The 20,510-nt window shown below is 39.7% G+C and overlaps 1 protein-coding gene across 17 annotated transcripts in view; it reads right to left on the bottom strand.

Annotated features, from left to right (window-relative positions):
- The window catches only part of MAP4 (microtubule associated protein 4), a 187,210-nt gene that overhangs the window by 103,386 nt on the left and 63,314 nt on the right, over positions 1-20,510 (bottom strand). For 15 of the 17 annotated variants that reach the window (XM_035722472.1, XM_035722471.1, XM_035722462.1 and 12 more), the window contains one exon: positions 14,271-14,512. In XM_035722472.1, the coding sequence (XP_035578365.1) occupies positions 14,271-14,493 (223 nt within the window). In that variant the 5' untranslated portion in view covers positions 14,494-14,512. Of the gene's footprint in view, positions 1-14,270; positions 14,513-18,923; positions 19,027-19,520; positions 19,534-20,510 lie in introns of those variants that run through there. The other 2 variants (XM_035722448.1, XM_035722449.1) reach the window with 2 other exon arrangements.

Genomic DNA, 20,510 nt, shown 5'->3' on the forward strand with positions numbered 1-20,510 from the left:
ATTTCGATGAACGCTAATTTTTCACTTTTCCCTCATGCTTTCTTATGTTTTCAGTGAAGTATCTAAGGAATCTTTGTCTAAGGGCGCCTGGGTGGCGCAGTCAGTTGTGTGATGACTCTTGATTTCTGCTCAGGTCTTGATCTCAGGGTTGTGAGTTTGAGCCCCACGTTTGCTCTGTGCTGAGCATGGAGCCTACTTAAAAATTTTAAAACTTAAAAAAAAGAAGAAGAAGAAGAAGAAATCTTTGTCTAACCCAAGGTCACAGGACTTTCTCCTACATTTTCCTCTAGAACTCATAGTTTTCAAATTTAGGTTTCATTTTGAGGCCCACGATACATGATTAATTCTGTATATGGTATAAAATATGGGTCTAGATTCATATTTTTGCATACGGACATCTGATCATTCCTGTATCATTTGTTGAAAAACTATACTTATTCCACTTAACTGCCTTTGCACCTTTGTTGAAAAATCGACTGACCATACTATGTGTGGATCTATTTCTGGACTCTCTCTCTTCTATTCCACCAGCCTATAAATCTCTTCATTTTTCCAGCACTATGCCATCTTGATTACTGAATTTGTACAGTCTTTAAAAGAGGTCATGTGAGTCCTCTAAATTGGGTGTTTTCCAAAACTGTTTTGGTTGTTCTAGTTCTCTTGCTCTTCTATATCCTGAATGAAACTGCACTGACTACATAGATCAATATAAGGATGTACAACCTTTTCTTAAAGGCTTTGACTATAAAATTTCAGCAACCGGTCTAGCTCTGCCATCAACTTGCCAACCCAAGAGTTTCCCATGAGCCACTCTCAAGAACCTCACAGAGATATTTTTCATAAGACAAGTAAAAATCTAGAATGTATGCTACAAAAATATAAAATGCAAGGTTTTACTTTGAAAGACAAGAAACTACACTACCTAACCTTCTGACTCCCACAAATCCAAGGCAGAAATCTTTCATATAAACTCACGGAAAAGTCTTTCATTCTGTTATCTCAGATAACAGAGGAACAACTACAGAGAACAACCTAAAGAACAAGGCAGACTGAAAGGAGACTACTAACTGGAAGAAAAAGGAATAAAGGACTGAAAGAGAATAGACTTTTATTAAATACCCACTAGCACAAGGCACCAGACTAGGGCTTCATGTATTGTGTTTTACTTACCGAAGAGATACTAAACGTTCTATCCCATATTTATGCCAAATATGGGATAGAACATGTTTGGCATAAATTTGCTTTTACTCCCACAAAATAAGCTTATAAAATTTATTCTTCCTAGCTCAAGAAAGAATACATATTTTTAAAAATCTGCCTCATTTTAAAATGCAGATTGTAAGAAAATAAAATGCAGATTACAGGAAAATGCAAATTACAAAAAATACCAACTTCTGGTCATAAGAGTGATAAAATCTCTTTAATATTTAATAATAGCCACTGTTGGCAACAGTGTAAGAAAACAGGTAATCTTACATACCACTGGAGGAATATAAATTGGAACATCCTTTTTATGAGACAATTTGGCAGTCTATCAAATTTTGAAATGCTTAACTTGACAATCCATTTTAGGTATGTAGTTCAGAGAAAGACATAAAAGTACACAAAAATGAATGTTAATGAGATGTTTATTGTGGCATTGTTTAAAAAGTAACAAATGCCCACCGAAAGATTCGCTAAATTGTGATATAATATGCACTTTTAAAAGAAATTAGGTAGCTTTTCATATACTGAAATGGGAAGATGGCCAGGACACATTAAGAAAAAAATAAAAGCAAATATGGCATAATAGCATTATAAAACACACAAACACAACGCACGCACATACAAATAATCAGGGGGAAGAAATGAAAGAATATATACCAAATGCCACTGATGAGGAACCAGAGATAGGGATAAAAAGGAAGACTTTCACAGACATAAAGTCCTATTTTAATTGAGCACCTTAAAGAATTTAAGAGTAGGGATGACTGACTGGCTCAGTTGGTAAAGCATGTGACTCAGTCATGAGTTCAAGCCCCACATTTGGTGTAGAGCTTCCTTAATAAAAATAGTAATGGCATCTGGGTGGCTCAGTCAGTTAAGCATCTGACTCTTAGTTTTGGCTCAGGTCATGGGTGGTGGGAATGAGCCCCAAGTCGGGCTCCGCACTCAGCGTGGAGTCAGCTTGTTCCTCTCACTCGCTCTCTCTAAGTAAATAAATAAAATCTTAAAAAAAAAAAAAAAAAAAGCAGGAAAGATGGTTTAAAAGAAGTCCCAGAAATTACAAGGAATATCCAAGAAAATGAAAGCAAATGGGATCACACCGAAAAAAACCCACAGCCCAAAGGCACAGGAAAGCAGGACTGCAAAGTCCTCTATGCTTACAAACAGCAGGAATGATGAGGACTCCATTAAAAGCTATCAAGCCAGTCCCCATTACCCCCACACTTTCCTTCCCTCACGGCACAAGTCGGCCTTGTGCTGACCCCCAGATGGAATGGAGAGCCCTCACACCCCACCTGGCAGCACGGTTATATCCCTGTAAGAGGCAGGTGGGAGAATCTCAGATAGTACTGCCAAATAATGGAGGAACACTATTCCCAAAAAAAGTAAGGCATCACATTCAAAAAGAATAAATATCACTCAGGGAAACAATGTTGATACAGAAAATAGGAGACTTTAAAAAAAAAAAAAAAAACTACCTCATTTCCCTCAGAAGGATGAAAGAAAACATCCCAGATTCATGAAAACAAAAGCAAGCCCCTGAACAAAGTGCATTATCTAATCACCGAGTAACAAATCCTCTTGCAAATTAAATAGTTTCCAATTCTTTGCTTTCATCAAAATTAAAAGAGGTCATAACGTAGTTGCCTTCTGATAGGACGCGCTGAAAATAATTTCTAACTGAAAGTAATTTCTAATGATACTGACTTATGGAATTCTTAACATCTAACTCAAAGAACGGAGGATATTGCCATAATAAGACTTCCATTCCCACATACTTAGCTACGTGATTAAAGTTTTCCAGCTATTATGTCTATCAAAACAATAGGAATAGGGGCGCCTGGGTGGCTCAGTCAGTTGAGCATCCAACTCTTGATTTCAGCTCAGGTCATGAGCTCAGGTCATGCTCTCAGGGTCTTGGGTTTGAACCCCATGTCAGGCTCCACACTCAGAGAGAGTCATCGTGAGATTCTGTCTCCCTCTGCCCCCTCCCCTCCCCTTTAGAGAGTTTGCATGCACACTCTCTAAAATAAATAAATCTTTTTTAAACAAATAGCAACAGAAATTGCTAAATTCTCTCTCATCCCAGCAAAAAATAATGACCCACAGATTCATGATCTGAGAAAAATATAAATCCCCATCATTAAGAAAAACATTTCCCCGCATTGGACTCCCTGCTCAGCGGGAAGCCTGCTTCTCCCTCTCCCACTCCCCCTGCTTGTGTTCCCTCTCTCGCTGTGTCTCTCTCTCTCTGTGTCAAATAAATAAAATCTTAAAAAATAAATAAATAAATAAATAAATTGAAGTTTAAAAAAAAAGTAAAACATTTCCAATCAAATTCAACTTTTATGGTTAGTTATGATTTATCAAAAATTGTAATATATGTGATCAGTTGTATACTACTAGTAACTGTGATAATAATTTTTCTTCTGGACCAAATTAATACTTAAAAACTATGATTACAGGAACTTTTTTTTTGTAAGATTTTTTAAAATTTTATTTTATTTGACAGAGAGATAGAGAGCACAGTAGACAGAGCGGCAGGCAGAGGGAGAAAGAGAAGCAGGCTTCCCGCTGAGCAGGGAGCCCGATGTGGGACTCGATTCCAGGACCCTCGGATCATGACTTGGGCTGAAGGTACACGCTTAACTGACTGAGCCACCCAGGCGCCCCTACAGGAACTTTTTTAAATTAAAATTTAAGCTTATATACATATTTTGTTTAAAAAAAAACAATCAAGAAAAACCTTTCAAGTATAAAATGTATTATACCAAGATAAACGTGTATGAGAGACACAGAGGAAAAATAAGAGTTCAAGGAATCAAAAGAAGGATTTACATTTCCAATGATAAAGAACAGCTTGCTCATGCATTTTTAAAATAGATGATGATGAGAATCAAAATGCTATATATTTTGAAGCATTTGGATACACTGAACAGAGTGGTGTAACTTATTTTTATGTGGCAAAACTAAAACATTCTGAAAATGACATGCTTTACCACTACTACCTCTAGCCAAAGCTTTAAATATCATCAACCTCCAGACTGGTATCTCTAGCCCAGAACTCTCCTCTGAACTCCAGGCTCTTATCTAGCTGCCCACTGCTCTTCTCCACTTGAAGATCTTCTCTGCTGTCATGTAACTCACACTTGACAACTCCCACCAATTCCCTCAATTTCTTACATTCCCCTCAAAATCTACTCTTTCTAGAGCCTTCCCAATCTCAAATTGATGGCAATTCCTTCCTTTCAGTTGCTCGTGCTAAAACCCTTGCGGCCATCCAGGATTCCTCATTAGCGCTGTGAAAGCAGCAGTTTGGGTGGTATGGCAGGGGTGACTACAGGATGGGAGGGGGCTCCAGGCAGAACCAGACATGTCCTAGATCCACCTTTTTCCAAGGAGCAAGAAAAAGAAGAAGTAAATGAGATGGGCAGCTGGTTGAGGCAGGATTTTCTTATTGAAGGGAAAAATTATGGCATGTTTGATGCTGATGAATGAGAGGAACTGCTGGTGCAGGAGACAGAAGAGACAACTGCTTGTAGCAGGGCCCTGAGTTGAGAGCACAGCTCGCCCGAACACCGGCAGTAAGAGCAAAGGGCACAGGGGCGGCAGGTTAGGAGGGGATGCAGCGGGGGGGACTGTGCAGAAGTTCTCTTCTGACTGAGTCTATTGATTCTTTGCTATAATTATAGAAGTCTTTGGCTGAGAATATGAACAGGAGAGTTAAGTGCTGGAGGTTGGAACAGAAAGATGTGAAAAGAGTTGTCTGAGAAAGTGGAAAACTTTACAATGCTCAGGTTCAAAGCTCAAGTTCTTCATACAGATGAAGTAAGACTCGCATTTGTATTTCCTGAAGACAGCACTTACATGTCTAATAATTGCGCCCTGAGTTAAATAAGTGAATCTTTAGTTTTGAAAAATAGCATCTGTAAGACTGAATTAAGCAGAAAGTGTGCATCCATGAAGACGGTATGGTTTCACTGAAAGAACACCAGGTTTAAAATCAGGAGATCTGGGTGCAATTGTGGTCTGTCACTATTAACCAAATGATCAAATCCAACTCCCTGTGCTTTCTAATCCTTAATAGCCTCCCCTGGAAAATGGGATCATATCTAACCCCCATGGTTATCACGAGGACTAATAATACTGGAGGCGGTACTGTGCCAACTGTAGAGTGTTAAGTAAACGTTAACAACTATTATTCTTCTCATTGTTATTAACTACAGATAGATCAGCTCTAGATTGATCAAACTGGAGACTACAGATTAACCACTAAACTTTAAAGTAACCTTGAGAGAACAATGAAATTATTTTAATCTAGCTTAAGTGACATCAGTATACTACGTAATAACTGTGAGTCTAAGAAATAAGCAACTCACCAGAATAAAATAAAAGCCAAACAAGGATCCTTGGTCAGAAGAAAATAAGAGAGACTCAGATACTACCATACATATAACACCTAACAGTCTTAAAAAAAAAAAAAAAAATCCAAGCCCAGGAGAGAAGAATCAAAACAACCCCAAACAAAGAACATTATAACATAAAAACAATAGGTTTTATTTTTTATTTTTATTTATTTAAAGATTTATTTATTTTAGAGAGATAAAGAAAAAAAAAAGAGCGGGAGGGGCAGAGGGGGAAGAGAGTCTCGAGTAGGCTCTGAGCTGAGAATGGAGCCTGACCCCACCACCCTGAGATCATGACCTGAGCTGAAACCAAGAGTCAGACACTCAACCAACTGCACAATCCAGGTGCCCCAACAATTAGGTTGTAGAGTAGGAAAGAAGGTCACTGTACGTTAGCGGGTAAGTCCTAATTCAAAAGATGTTACACTCTCTTTCTTTCTCTGATTCCCCCAGAGGGACACCCATTTCATGAAATGAAAACTTTCTCATCTAAACACCTACAGCACTGAAAACAACACAAGTTTTTTAAACTAATCACATGCTGAAAAATAAAGATATTCAAATTTATTGTTTTGTTAAATCTCCTCTCTCAAGTGACTTCAGAGTCCGATAGCTGGCAAACCAATTTGGCTAAGGTTAGTAGCAAGAAGCTGAGAGGGCATGTGTGCTGTGAGGAAGACTGCCACAGTTAGTCACCTGGGGCAAAATGGGGGGATTCAGCATGATCGCAGTGCAAGGGCACCGTCTAGTGCAAAAAGTCAGGCGTGTTCCAACACCGCCCTCTGGTGGCCAATAAAGTTGGCTGCGATGCTCTGTGACAGAAGGCCCAGCCGCTGACAAGAACTCCCTCGGCAGTTACCTAGCTATCATCCTTTCTGGGACTTACTTTGGCCCTTTCTCCTGATCAATGTTTCTCATCTTGGGTGCCTGAAAGTCACCTGCAAGGGCTTGTTAAAACACAGACATACCCAGAGTTTCTGATTCCATGTGGGCCCAAGTGATAGGATACTGCTGGTCCAAGGACCACACTTGGAGAACCACTGTCCTATGTTAAAACATTTAATAGGGCGCCTGGGTGGCTCAGCTGGTTAAGCGACTGCCTTCGGCTCAGGTCATGATCCTGGAGTCCAGGGATCGAGTCCCGCATTGGGCTCCCTGCTCAGCAGGGAGTCTGCTTCTCCCTCTGACCCTCTTCCCTCTCGTGCTCTCTGTCTCTCATTCTCTCTCTCTCAAATAAATAAATAAAATCTTAAAAAAAAAAAAACATTTAATAGAGGGCACCTGGGTGGCTCAGTGGTTAAGCGTCTGCCTTCGGCTCGGATTGTGATCCCGGGTCCTGGGATGGAGTCCCACATCCGGCTCCTTGCTCAGCAAGGAGTTAGCTTCTCCCTCTACCCCTCGCCCTCCCCACTCTCTCTCTCTCTCATTCTCTTTCTCTCTTGGATAAATAAATAAAATCTTTAAAAATAAATTTAATAGAAACAAGTTCTTAGCCGTGAAAACCTCCTGGAATGCTGGGGAGAAGATATTCTCTCACTCCCACAAGCAGAACTATCTAAGCACAGAGTTCAGAAAAATTAAGTGACTTGTTCACAAATTTGCCAATTATTTGTGTCTAAGCATCAACAATGTGCTGATGCTCATTCAAACATCTACAACAATGTTTTGAATAAGTCACAAAAGTATGATTGTTCTGTTATTCATATATGAGAAAGCTGTCTTTTGTTTCCCTGGCCTAGAAAAGAGAGCCACATAGAGCTGATCTAGATAACATCTCCAAAGAAGAAAAAAAATCAATACATATATCCAAAAAAGTATTTTGAGAACTGTTTCCCAAGGTGACAGGCATTTTAGAAGTAATATGATACCAGTTTTATTTCAAGGTGTTTGGCTATTTAGACGTTTTATGGGGGCAATAAGAAAATAAAAATACTCATGGAAACAAAACTGAATGGGGTAAAATGGAAAAGAGTATACGTATCCACAAAAAAGACCTAAAAACAATGACAAATCCAGTAGTAACAAGGCTTGAAAAATAACACTGTTTCCAGGTCTGGGGCAGGAACTGTTCGTGGTGGGGAGTGGGGAGCAACTCTTCCTACTCTGTGTTAAGTATCATAAAGGCAGCCTGCTTGCTTACCCCTCTTTTTAAGTTGAGGGCAATTAGAGTGGGCATGTGAGAATTAAAAGAAATAGAAACACCACTATCCAAAAAGTTCTTTACATGTAACCCATTCAACTGCCCTTTCTATCCTAGATGCAAGAAAGTGGTTGATCAATTTCCTCTGGCTGGCCTGCCTGAGCCTGCTGCAAAATCACATCCAGAGCTCCAGTGATAATTTACTGAATCTCATCCAATAACAAAATCAAACTTAAAGTTGGATGTACATGAAATAATGAAGTAATGAAGTTTAAACATGAAATAATGAAGTCTAGGGCCCTTCCATCACTTCTGAAGAGGTATTCAGAAGAAAAAAGATCTACTTAGAACGTTCTCCAAGCAAAACACAAACACGAAACCTATCCTTTGGGCAAAATCCATCAATCTGATAATCTATAAAAATCAGACTCACAGTAGAGAAGCCCCCATTCACTGAGAGTGTACTCACTGCCCTAGATCTCTGCAAGACCAAATTAAGAAATTATTTTCCTTTCTTCCTCAATGTCTCCAGTCACCTCTCCTAATCCCACTTATTGTTTTTTTTAAGATTTTATTTATTTTTTGACAGAGACACAGTGGGAGAGGGAACACAAGCAGGGGGAGTGGGAGAGGGAGACGCAGGCTTCCCGCGGAGCAGGGAGCCCGATGCGGGGCTCGATCCCAGGACCCTGGGATCACGACCTGAGCCGAAGGCAGACGCTTAATGACTGAGCCACCCAGGAGCCCCTCTCCCACTTATTCTTAACCAAACCTTCTACAAACAAGGTCGTATGAAAAAAATTAGAAACTTGTAATTTAGTTCTCCTGTAATTATAAATTATATTATTCTTTTTGAACAGGTTAATAAGTAAATGCACGTATACAACACCCAACTGGTCCAAAGGCATAAACTAAAACTAAGGCTCCCTCCCATCCCTACACTCCAGCCAGCTACTTCTTCTGCAGTAATCACTGTTATCAATTTCTAGAGTAGTCTCCCTGAATTAATGAACTTTTAATTATAGTACTTAACTACAGGTTATTCACATACTAAAAATATTAGGGAAAATGTAATAATTTTTATAAGCAAAATAGTTTCTTAAAAAACTTTCCTCTTCTGGGGTTAAGTTAATGGTACACAAGTCACCCAAGATGAAGCGTAAGAAAATCTACTGCTGCCACATCATTATCCTCACCCACCTAAGCTGAGTCCCAGGTGGTTGAAGCATTGCTAAAGGAAAACAGAAAATGAAATCCAAAGCAAGACATGGCCCTCCAGAAGACAGGGAGATAAGCACTGGCTGTCCTATGTCAGAGCATGTGAGGAAGAGATGTGCGGTGTAACACCAGCAGGTAAGAAGAATTCAACTAAAAAGTTTAATGATAGGCTGAAGGCTAAGTGAAGGGTTGCATGAGAGTATAGGGTCCCTGGCATCCACAGACGCAAGGGGAGTTCACACCACTTGCAGGTCTGCCTATACAGATATTTACCAGATGCTCATAAGACCGCAAGCAGAGTGGGAAAGTGTCCTTCTGCAGACTTGGGAGAAAGCCACCACTAGAGGAAAGGTGTGCAGCCCTGACCTCCCCAGCCCACGCCACCCTTCTATTCTACACAAACAAAAGCTGAGCTGCTGGGTGGGGCGGGGGGGGGGGGGGGTGGAGTGCCAAACCCTGTCAACCCCAGGTCCTGGGTAAAGACCCACTGCAGCTGGGGAAAGAGTGAAGAAAATATCCTCTTACCCTAGGGGAGGAGCAGTAAGTCTTACCCAGGATCCTGCAGGATACCATTAGAAGACCCTCCCACTGTAAGAGGGATATTACTGAGAAAGACTCAACATGCACACAGGATTAAGCCTAAGCCAGGACCCAAAACCAAAGATGACAAACTCCTGTCTACTTCCAGGCTAGCCCTTTCTGATAAGGGAGGGGCTAGCACATGGACAAACACCCTTCAAGGGCACAGGTGCACAGGGAGACCAAAAGCTAAGAGTGGAACAAGAACATCGAGAGAAACCTTTCAGCACCGCACTCCTGGCTCTAAGCACAAGGAATAGAGGAATTTGAAGCCAGTACTGCACTGAAGACAATCATAGTAACAACGAAACTCAAACCTAACTCTGCCCTAGCCTAAACAGACTCAACCCTTGATATTAACTACCTAGTGAAAGAAAAGACATGCCTACTTCCAGGCATAAATTTTTTTTTTAATCTCAGTCACTACTGTTTTACCTGTGAAGTCCAGCATTCACTCAAAAATTAAGAGACACATAAAAAGTGCCCCCCAAAAAACAACCACTGTCAAGAGACAAAACAATCAGACTGAGAAATGACCCAGATGTTCAAATTTAGCAGACAAGAGACTTAAAATAATTATGAATATTGTTAAAGTCTATAGTGGCAAAGATCAAAATATGCACAAACAGATGGGGAACTTCAGCAGAGAGCCAGAAGAGACTATAAGAAAGAGTCAAATAGAAATGCTAGAGATTAAAACCAGAGAAGCTACTAAAGAGTGCTGAGGGCTCCACATTAGATTCAATGAAAGCTGGGGGGCAAAGGTGGGGGGGAATCAGAGAACTTGAAAATAGGTCAAAAGAAAATACCCAAATGAAACAGAAAACAAAGGCAGGGGGAAGCATCCAGGAGCTGTGAAGCAATACCCAAAATCTAATAAAAATGTCACTGGAATCCCAGGAGAAAAGATAAAGAGTAAGGCAAAGAAACAATTTTAAAAGATAACAATCCAAAAACTTCCAAACTTCATGAACCACATCAAAGCTCAGATCAAGCTCAGAGAACCTCAAGCAGGACAAATACCAAGATACAACCTAAACACAACATATTCCAACTGCCAAAAACCAAAGATAAAGATAAAATTCTAAAGGCAGCCAGAGGGGCAAAAAGGAACAAAGATCAAGATTATAACAGACTTGGGGCACCTGGGTGGCTCAGTCAGCTGAGCGTCTGCCTTCAGCTCAGTTCATGATCTTGGGGTCCTGGGATCGAACCCACGTCAGGCTCCCTGCTCAGCAGGGAGTCTGCTTCTCCCTCTGCCCCTCACCCTGTTCATGCTCGCTCACTCTCTCTCTCAAATAATTAAATAAAATCTTTAAAAAAAAAAGATTATAACAGACTTCTCATCACCAACTATCCAAGTGGGAAGACTAATTTTCCTAAATGAAAGAAAAAAGTCACAAAGAATATACACTTTGGAGAGGTATCTTCCAAAACTGAATGCTTGTTTTTCATAAACCAAAGCTGAAATAATGCATTGCTAAAAGACCTGTGCTGTAAGAAATGTTAAAAGTAACAATGAATCATGGAACACTACATCAAAACTTAATAATGTACTGTATGGTGACTAACATAACATAATAAAATTAAATTAAATTAAAAAAGAAGGGGTGCCTGGGTGGTTCAGTTGGTTAAGCGACTGCCTTCGGCTCAGGTCATGATCTCAGGGTCCTGGGATCGAGCCCCGCATCGGGCTCCCTGCTCGGCAGGAAGCCTGCTTCTCCCTCTCCCACTCCCCCTGCTTGTGTTCCCTCTCTCACTGTCTCTCTCTCTGTCAAATAAATAGAATCTTTAAAAAAATAAAATAAAATTAATTAATTAAAAAAGAAAAGAAAAATCCCCCCCCCAAAAAAAGAAATCTTAAAAGAACTCTTTCAGGCATTAGAAGTATGGTACTAGATAGAAATCTGGATCTATACAAAGAAATAAAGAGTGCCCAAGATGGTCAAAATTAGAATAATTATAAAAGGTTATTTCCCAAAATTTTAATCTGAAAGATAATTGACAATCTAAAAAAAAGAGTAACAATGTAGGTTATTAACATATGTAAAATTAGGTGTATGACAGTAAAACAAAAAATGCAAGAGGAATTGGACATTTACTGTTTTGCATGGAATCTTACACTATACATGAAGTGGTACAATATTACTGGACGGCAAGCTGGAAGGGATTACACTATAAACAATAGGTCAAATACGGCGCCTGGGTGGCTCAGTCGTCGTTAAGCATCTGCCTTCGGCTCAGGTCATGATCCCAGAGTCCTGGGATCGAGCCCGGGATCGAGCCCCGCATCGGGCTCCCTGCTCTGCGGGGAAGCCTGCTTCTCCCTCTCCCACTCCCCCTGCTTGTGTTCCCTCTCTCGCTATCTCTCCCTCTAAAATAAATAAATAAAATCTTAAAAAAAAAAAAAACAATTTTAATTTAAAGACTTTATTCATTCATTTATTTAGAGAGAGCGCCAAGGTTGAGCAAGGGGAGCAAGGGGAGGGGCAAGGGGAGGCAGGGGAGAGAATCCCAAGCAGACTCCATGCCAAGTGCAGAGCCCCACATGGGCCTGATCCCAAGACACTGCGATCATGATCCAAGGGGAAATCAAGAGTCAGATGCCCAACTGACTGAGCCACCCAGGCACCCCAAATATAAAGCAAATATACATAATAAGCCAATACTGAAGTTAAAAACAAAATCATAAAAAATATTGAATTAATGCAATATTTGTTTTTTTTTTACAGAAAGAAAAACAGAATAAAGAACAGAAGGAAGAAATAGAAAGCAACTAGCAAAATGACAGATTTAAATCCAACCATATCAATAATCACATTAAATACAGTCTAAAATACCAATGAAAAGACAGATCTTCAGACTGGACACAAAAGCAAGACCCATCTATATTCTGTCTACAAGAAACCCACTTTTATTAAATATTAATAAAGAAATGCACTGAAAGTAAAAGGATACAGACAGGTAATACCGTGTCAACACTAAACAAAAGGAAGCTCCAGTAGCTATATTAGTAGGACAAAATCGAGACTTCAGAACAAACAATATTACCAAAAATAATGAAGACACTACATAACGATAAGAGGGTCAATTCATGGAGAAGATGTAACAATCATGGGTGAAGGGGATTAAGAGCACACTTATCTTGATGGGCACTGAGTAATATATGGAAGTGCTGAATCACCATATTGTGCACCTGAAACTAACATAACCCTGTATGTCAACTACAGATCTTCAAAATACATGAAATAAAAATTGGTGGAACAGAAAGGAGAAAGAAACAAATCAACAAAATTCTGTGGAGACCTCAACATCTCTCCCTCTCAGAAATCATTACAAGTAGATACAAAGTCAGTAAGGATACAGCAAACCTTAACAACATTGTCAACCAAGTAGACTCAATTGACATAAAAAGAGTACTCCACACAGTAACAGCATCATATTATTTCAAGTGCTCACAGAACACTGACCATGACAGGCCATATTCTGGACCATACAATAAACCATGACAAGCTGAAATGAACTGAAATTTCGAAGGATGTCTTCTGACCACAAAAGAATTAAACTAAAAATCAGTTATAGTAAGGTATCTGGAAAATCTCCAAATATTGAGAAATTAACACATTTCTCAATAACCCATGGCTCAAAAGGAATTCAGAAGGGAAATTAGAAAATATTTTGAACTGAATTACAATTATAAACATAACACACCAAAATCTATGGGACACATATAAAACCATGATTAGAGGGAAATTTGTAACATTTTAAATGGTTGCCAACGGTGGGAGGTGGAGGGTTGGCAAAATGGGTGAAGGCAGACAAAAGGGACAAATTTCCAGTTACCTTAGACTAATACAGTATTTTGTATCAATTATGAAAAGAAGAAATGTTTCAAATCAATGATCTAAACTGCCACCTTAACAAAAAACAGAAAATGACCAAATCAACCCAAAGCAAGCAGAAGGAAGGAAATATTAAAAGATATGAGCAGAAATTGAAAGTAGAAAAATAGGGGGAAAAAAATCTGTGAAACCAAAAGCTGGATCTTTAAAAACATCAATAATCAATAAAACTCTACCCAGACTCATCAAGAAAAAAGAGAGGACACAAATTACCAATATAATGAATGAAAGAGGGGGCATAAAACAGATCCTACTGATATTAAAAGAACCCGGTAATAGTACAACTTTATCTCCATCAATTCTGTCAAATAAATGAATAAAATCTTAAAAAAAAAAACTAATGATGTAATATATGGTGAGTAACATAATAAAATAAAATTTAAAAAAAAAAGATTTAATCCATGGTTTAATCCTGACCTGCAATTACTCCTAAAGACAACAAGTGGTATCTGGTTCCATTCCAAATTCAGTCTTGATGTAAACACAGAATTTTATATATCTGACTTTCTACAAAGCTACTTTCCTCCAAGTAAAGGCACAGCAGACAGTTAATCTAGGAAATTAGGCAGATTATACAGTAGTTGAGACTTTACAGAAGAAACCTTTAGATTAAAAGTAATCTACAGTTTCATGAACACACACTCAACTAAAGGGTAATGAATGAACCTACATCTTTGGTTTCTAACAGAAATTTAGATAAAGAGAAAGTGATCAACCTATACTAAAAAAACTCAGTTCAGTTTCCTCAAAGTTTCTAAGATTATGACCCAAAGCATAATCCCTAATCTGCTTTCTCAGTAGCTTGGCTTAACCACTTACCTTCAACCTGGCTAGTATCTGAGCATGGTTTCTTCTTTGACTCCAAATTCCCGGTTTTCTCATCAACATCCAGGAGAGGAATATAGTCTGTTTTTCCAACAGTTTCTCCCACGACATCATCAAAGGCCTCTGCCTCCAGCGTGGCAATAAAGTCCCGTTTTATCTCTTCCTCAATTTCTGGAGGTGGCTCTGTTAATGCATCTGCAAGACTGAGGTCAGCCATTTTGCACCACTGCAAATGCCTGGTTAAGGGGGGAAAAAGTTGCATAAGATGAGCACTGTGCAAAGGGAAACACATCCCTAGAAACTCTTCCCAGGTGTTCTAAACAAAAAAAGAAATAAAATCTAAAACTTGAGAGCTCGAAGAGGTTCCCTCATTTCACAGATTAGAAATGAAAGCTGAGTTAACAGTCTTACCCGAAGTAAACACTCTCTCACATCTCTCGGAAGTAGACAGAGCAAGAGCCATTTCGTCCTTTTCATTAATAAAAAAATTTAAAAGTATAAAAAAAATCAATTTATCCAAAGTTACAGCCAGTAAGACTCAAATCAGGTCTTTTGATTTTTTTTTTAAGAATTTATTTATTTATTAGAGAGAGAGAGAGAATGAGAGATAGAGAGCACGAGAGGGAAGAGGGTCAGAGGGAGAAGGAGACTCCCCGCTGAGCAGGGAGCCCGATGCGGGACTCGATCCCGGGACTCCAGGATCATGACCTGAGCCGAAGGCAGTTGCTTAACCAACTGAGCCACCCAGGCGCCCAGGTCTTTTGATTTCAAGTCTTATAAACTTTTCAACTATCTCATCTATCTACGTTTCCAAATCATGTCCCAGAATAATTCTTAAAAAGAATATACAAAAGGAGGGGCGCCTGGGTGGCTTAGTCGGTGAAGCATCTGCCTTCGGCTCAGGTCATGATCCCAGGGTCTTGGGATCGAGTTCCGCATCGGGCTCCCTGCTCCATGGGAAGCCTGCGTCTCCCTCTCCCACTCCCCCCCTGCTTGTGTTCCCTCTCTCGCTGTATCTCTCTGTCAAATATATAAATAAAATCTTAAAAAAAAAAAAAAGACTATACCGATTACATTATATTCCCATTAAAAAAAAAGGTTACATTGCAGGAAGTCACCTCTCCTGACAAAAGATTTATTTTGTTGATGTTAAATACTGCTTCTTCATGAATTTCTTGTGGATAGCTCCGTTGACCAAACTATACCTAGCCCTGGTGGCATGAAAAATACAGACATGTTCCCTGATTAGCTAGGGGTGGCAGCCCGTGTGGTCATGTACGTCACCATCTTTTCAGAACATCAGGCTCTCTATTTTTAAACATAACCTGAAGTTAAGAAGTATAGGGGTGCCTGCGTGGCTCAGTTGGTTAAGTGACTGCCTTCGGCTCGGGTCATGATCCTGGAGTCCCAGGATCGAGTCCCACATCGGGCTCCCTGCTCGACGGGGAGTCTGCTTCTCCCTCTGCCCCTCCCCCCCTCATGTGCGCGCTCTCTCTCTCTCTCTCATTCTCTCTCTCAAATAAATAAAATCTTAAAAAAAAAAAGCATAATCTACTACAGGCAAAACTGCAGGTGACTGGCCCAGAAAATACAGAAATAGTGCAGCAAAAATGCCAAAGGGCCTGAAATAAATTGAGCTCCCAATACATACACAGCACACTGGGAAATAAAAAAAAGTGTTCCAAGTACCATGCTTTCAAAAGGTCTAATTTAATGGAGACTCCAAGAGACTCAAAGATAAGTGAACATAAGAGCTTTCTTGAGCAGGCAAAGGTAAATCAAATAGAAATCCTTAGCTGCCTAAGGGCGCCTGGATGGCTCAGTAAGTTGAGCATCCCATTCTTGATTTTGCCTCAGGTTGTGATCTCAAGGTCCTGGGATGGAGCCCCACATTGGGTCAGCCTGGGGATTTTCTCTCTCCCTCTGCACCCATCCCCCCCCTTGCTTGCACAGCAGTGCAAACGTGCACGCGCTCTCTCTCTCTCTCTCTCTCTCTCATTAATAAATGAATCTTAAAAGAACGAAAGAAATCCTTAGCTGCATAGTATGATAGCTACTGTTTCTGTCTGCTGGAAATTTATTCTTATCTCCCCCCATGTTCACCAACAGCCAGCCCAGTGGAGTTGGGCACATGACCAGGAAAAGGAGTATTTCATAACTATATCCTGGATGGAAAACCCGCCAAGTGGCTGCTGTTCAGTTGTCCTGCTGTCTTCTTTCTCAAGTCTAAGGGAGCAACCTTCCCATCTTTCTTCTCCCTAATTTAGTCCATCTATTGCTTGCAACCAAAGAATCTTAACTAATACACATAGTCTTTCCTCAACCCAAATTTTTAAAAGCAAAAATTTACTATGATTCCGAGCCATTTTTAAAGGCTGTCCTTTAAAACTGTCCACCACTGTCTACCTCTCTCCAGCAAAATTTACTAAGGAAAAAGAAATACACACCAAGGAGTACCGTCATTCTATCTTCAACTTTGTCTCCACACACAAGTTCCTATCATAGTCATCAGTAGCACACATCTAACCCATTTACAGCACATGAATATGGATGGGCACTCCTATTCTGTATGCCCCCCAGGCTACTTTACATGTAAAGTATGATTTTCTCCAGATCCTCCCTGGAAAAGTGCTGAAAAATGACTCATTAAAGAACTTTTTAAAAGCCTGACAAATTTAATGTCAATAAGTTCCATAAAAAGTAACTGCTTTTCCCTTTTTTATGATAACTATCATTACCAGTTAGCATTTGAAACCTATTATGAATCAAAAATAATAAAGGATGTCTATAATTAGACAGTTTAAAGGTCAAAGAGCACTTGAAAGGACATCTGTACCATCCTTAACAACAGCTCTATTTTTTCCATAATACATACCTAGGACACCTTTTTCATGCAATCCACTCAAACTTCTTAGTTTAGGACACAGGTAAAAATACAGACAAAACCAACAATATCTTTTCAATCTCATTTATCTGAGTGCATATTCTCAAAGGGCAGCTTTTTACCCACTGTAATCTTTCCCTCTTCACCCCCACCGCAACCTCCCAAACCACTTCCTGAGCTCACATTCGGTTCATGGAATATGAATAGCAGCTTAAATTCAGCCTAAGAAAGAAAATTAGACAGCTGGAAAGCAGGAAGGTCATTTGGCTCTGAGTGCATCTAGCCAACCACCCAGCATCTGTATCAACACAGTTTAGATATTCCTCTCTTGTCACTACATATAAATAGAAGTATGATTTACACACACACACACACACACACACACACACACACACACACACAATCTACTTTCTGGCTTTTATCCAGAAAGCCCCAGTTTTCAATAAATTGAAGAGATGACTCAATTTTATAGTTATTCTACTCTAAAATATATACAAGTATAATAAATTCGGTAAGTGTTCTACATGTTTGTTAAACTGGTTCTGCAAGTGTTTCAGAATTGATTTTAATGAATTCATGGGTGAATTTCATCCCACACTTACAGAACCATTTAAGGTCACTTAATATTCAATTATGCCTTAAAATGTTGAGTTATGTAATTTATGGACAAAAGGGTATGATGCAATGTTATTCTTAAATCTGGATATTCAGAAGATCCAAAAATGTACCCTTGTGAATGAGGACTACCTACTAAAAAGAAATTATCTCTTCTTGACTATTTATACTATTCCTTTCTTATTTGTATAAAGTTTTACCTTTAAAAGGATTTGTTGCTAGGAAGCAAAAAAGAAAGCTGGGTACAGAAGTTTCTATGCCTCACTGAGGCACCAGTTTAATCTCAAAAGCTTTCAGTGAGTCACCTTCAGGGGCTGAGTTCCCTCATCTGTAAAATGAGAGTGGTATGTTAAATGATTCCTAAGGTTGATTATTCTATAAGATGCTTATAATTTAGACTCATCACTTAAGTTAGAAATAAACAAACTGCATATAGATCCTCAATGTGCCATGTGTGACTTTTCTATGTCAAGCACTCCCAATTATAACTGGGTTCAGGTTTATTAAAAGGCAAAAGCTTTTTGGCAAAGGGAGAGACTAAAAACAAACTCATTGCTGCACAGTGCCCTGCTTGAGTGTATCTGACTGGAACTTAAGAAACTCCACCCAGTTCTGGCTAACATCAAAGGAGACTTGACACCACTCTGCCAGAAAATAAGCCCCATATTATTTAACCAGGGACCAAGAGAACACACAGTTTTTAAGCACAGAGCTTTGGACATCTGATCTTTCATTCTGACTACATGCGTGGAGTGAAACTATCTGGTGAGAAGAGTTTTGAAAATATGTGAACGAAGACAAGAAGAAATGACACGACGAGATGATGAAGCACAGAACAGAATTTTGGTCTCTTAACTACCCTCTGACTATTAATAACCATGTACTCATCCAGAGTAAATAAGAAGGTATGATGCGGTCACAAAGCATCTCCTCTGTTGTATGGTTTACTTTAGATTACAAACTCTGGAATTAGTTACTAAACTATTTTCTAGGTCTATAGAGATTAGTGTTCATATCTAATTTAAAGACACAGAAGTAGGGGCAACTTTTTAAGGTCCCCAAATTCCTCTTGTGAATCTCAGGTCAGTCTTACCTATAGTCACTCACTCACTACAGACCTGTGCTCGTTCTGTCTGATGAGACATTACCATTAGCGATCCAGTCTGCAAGGGGCCTGTTGCTGCCTTTTGTCCTCCGCATCTACTTCCGTCCCCCTGGCCCCTCCGCCTTCCCAAAGGTGCTGCTTCGAAGCTAAAGTGGAGCAAGGAAACTCATGACGAAAAAGAAGAACAGAAGCCTAATTCCCACCAACATACTGCAACACTTTTCACAACCACAGTCATATTTTCATTTCACTCCGTCACATTAGCCAAATCTGTACCAAGATTCATTTGCGGTAGCCAGCATGCTCTTTTTAACAGTGTGGAATCCTATTTCACAATTCAAAGGGGGTAAGGGGACTTAAATCCCAGAAGGTCCTTCTTTCCACCTTAGTGTGAATTTATTTCTTATCAAGTTAACTTTCCTCTTAATCCCACAGATCAAGTCCATGCAAAGTATGTGAGCTTTTTGGTTTTAGTGTGAAAAGGAAGAATACTAATTTAGCAACATGGAACATTTCAGAGAACAAAGCAGATTTGGATAAGGTATCAAAGTAGGGAGAGGGTATGTGGTCCCAGAGGCCCCAGGAGGTCAAAGAAAGGGAGGTAATACAATGCCAAAGGCAAGCTCTTTTCAAATATTACCTCCTGTCAGTTTTAGAAAACTTTCTTCACAGTCACCTGGATGAGGTGAGAAACAAAATTATCATTTATAACACTGTTTATCCAAGGGAAATGCTTCTGAGTTCCAAATAACCAACTTAGTCAATAAACATTTAATAATAATTCTTAAAGGCAGAAGACTGCTCATAATGCTCACTTGAATTTTCTCAATGACTGATATTCTGTCAGCCCTGGGGGGGAACGGGGGTAGAGAGTGAATTATGGACAAGATACAGAACTAAAAAGATACGTGGGGCTAATATTTTCATCTATGCTTTTTTTTTTTTTTAAATGACTGATGTAAACGGCAGAGAATCCTGAAGCCAACACTAAGCTGCTATCCCAGGACATCAGTGAGAGTGCTGTGACCAAAATGAAGTGCTTGTTCCTCAGGCTTGGAAGAAACCCAGCATCCCAGCCAGTTCCAGAGACCATTTATAATCTGACATGGTGGTGGTAGAGAGCCCGCATCACGAAGATTTCATGTTCAACATGAGATTTTTTAAGTTTGCCTAGAAAACTTTCAGTTACTAAATGGGGACTCTATTCCTCAGACGGGTTTTAATGAAGTCCTTTCAGAGGTCTGTTACATAGCAAGCTGGCCCGTATTTGTCTGTGTTCTGCTTCAATTTATTTAACTAGAAAACTAGTTTGATTTATACTTTCAATCAGAACGGTATTTCATTCAAAGTAAAACGAAATCTTTATTAAGGACCTGTATGGGAATCAGCTAAGATCTTACACAGGTCACAGGCACATGTGATCCCTGAGGCGAATCTGAACTTCTCCTGCTCCTCCCCAGAACCAGAATGGCAAAGGCACAGCTCAGGAACATCCTGCCTATCCTAGCAATAAACCCCAAACCCCTGCAGAATATATCAAAAGTCTCCACCCCCAGGTACCTCCCCCTACACACTTCAAGGACAACAGCTGTACTATTATGAACTGATGGTATTTGCAGGCTCCACAGGG

This window comes from Zalophus californianus, chromosome 1, assembly GCF_009762305.2.
Source record: "Zalophus californianus isolate mZalCal1 chromosome 1, mZalCal1.pri.v2, whole genome shotgun sequence".
NCBI lineage: Eukaryota > Metazoa > Chordata > Mammalia > Carnivora > Otariidae > Zalophus > Zalophus californianus.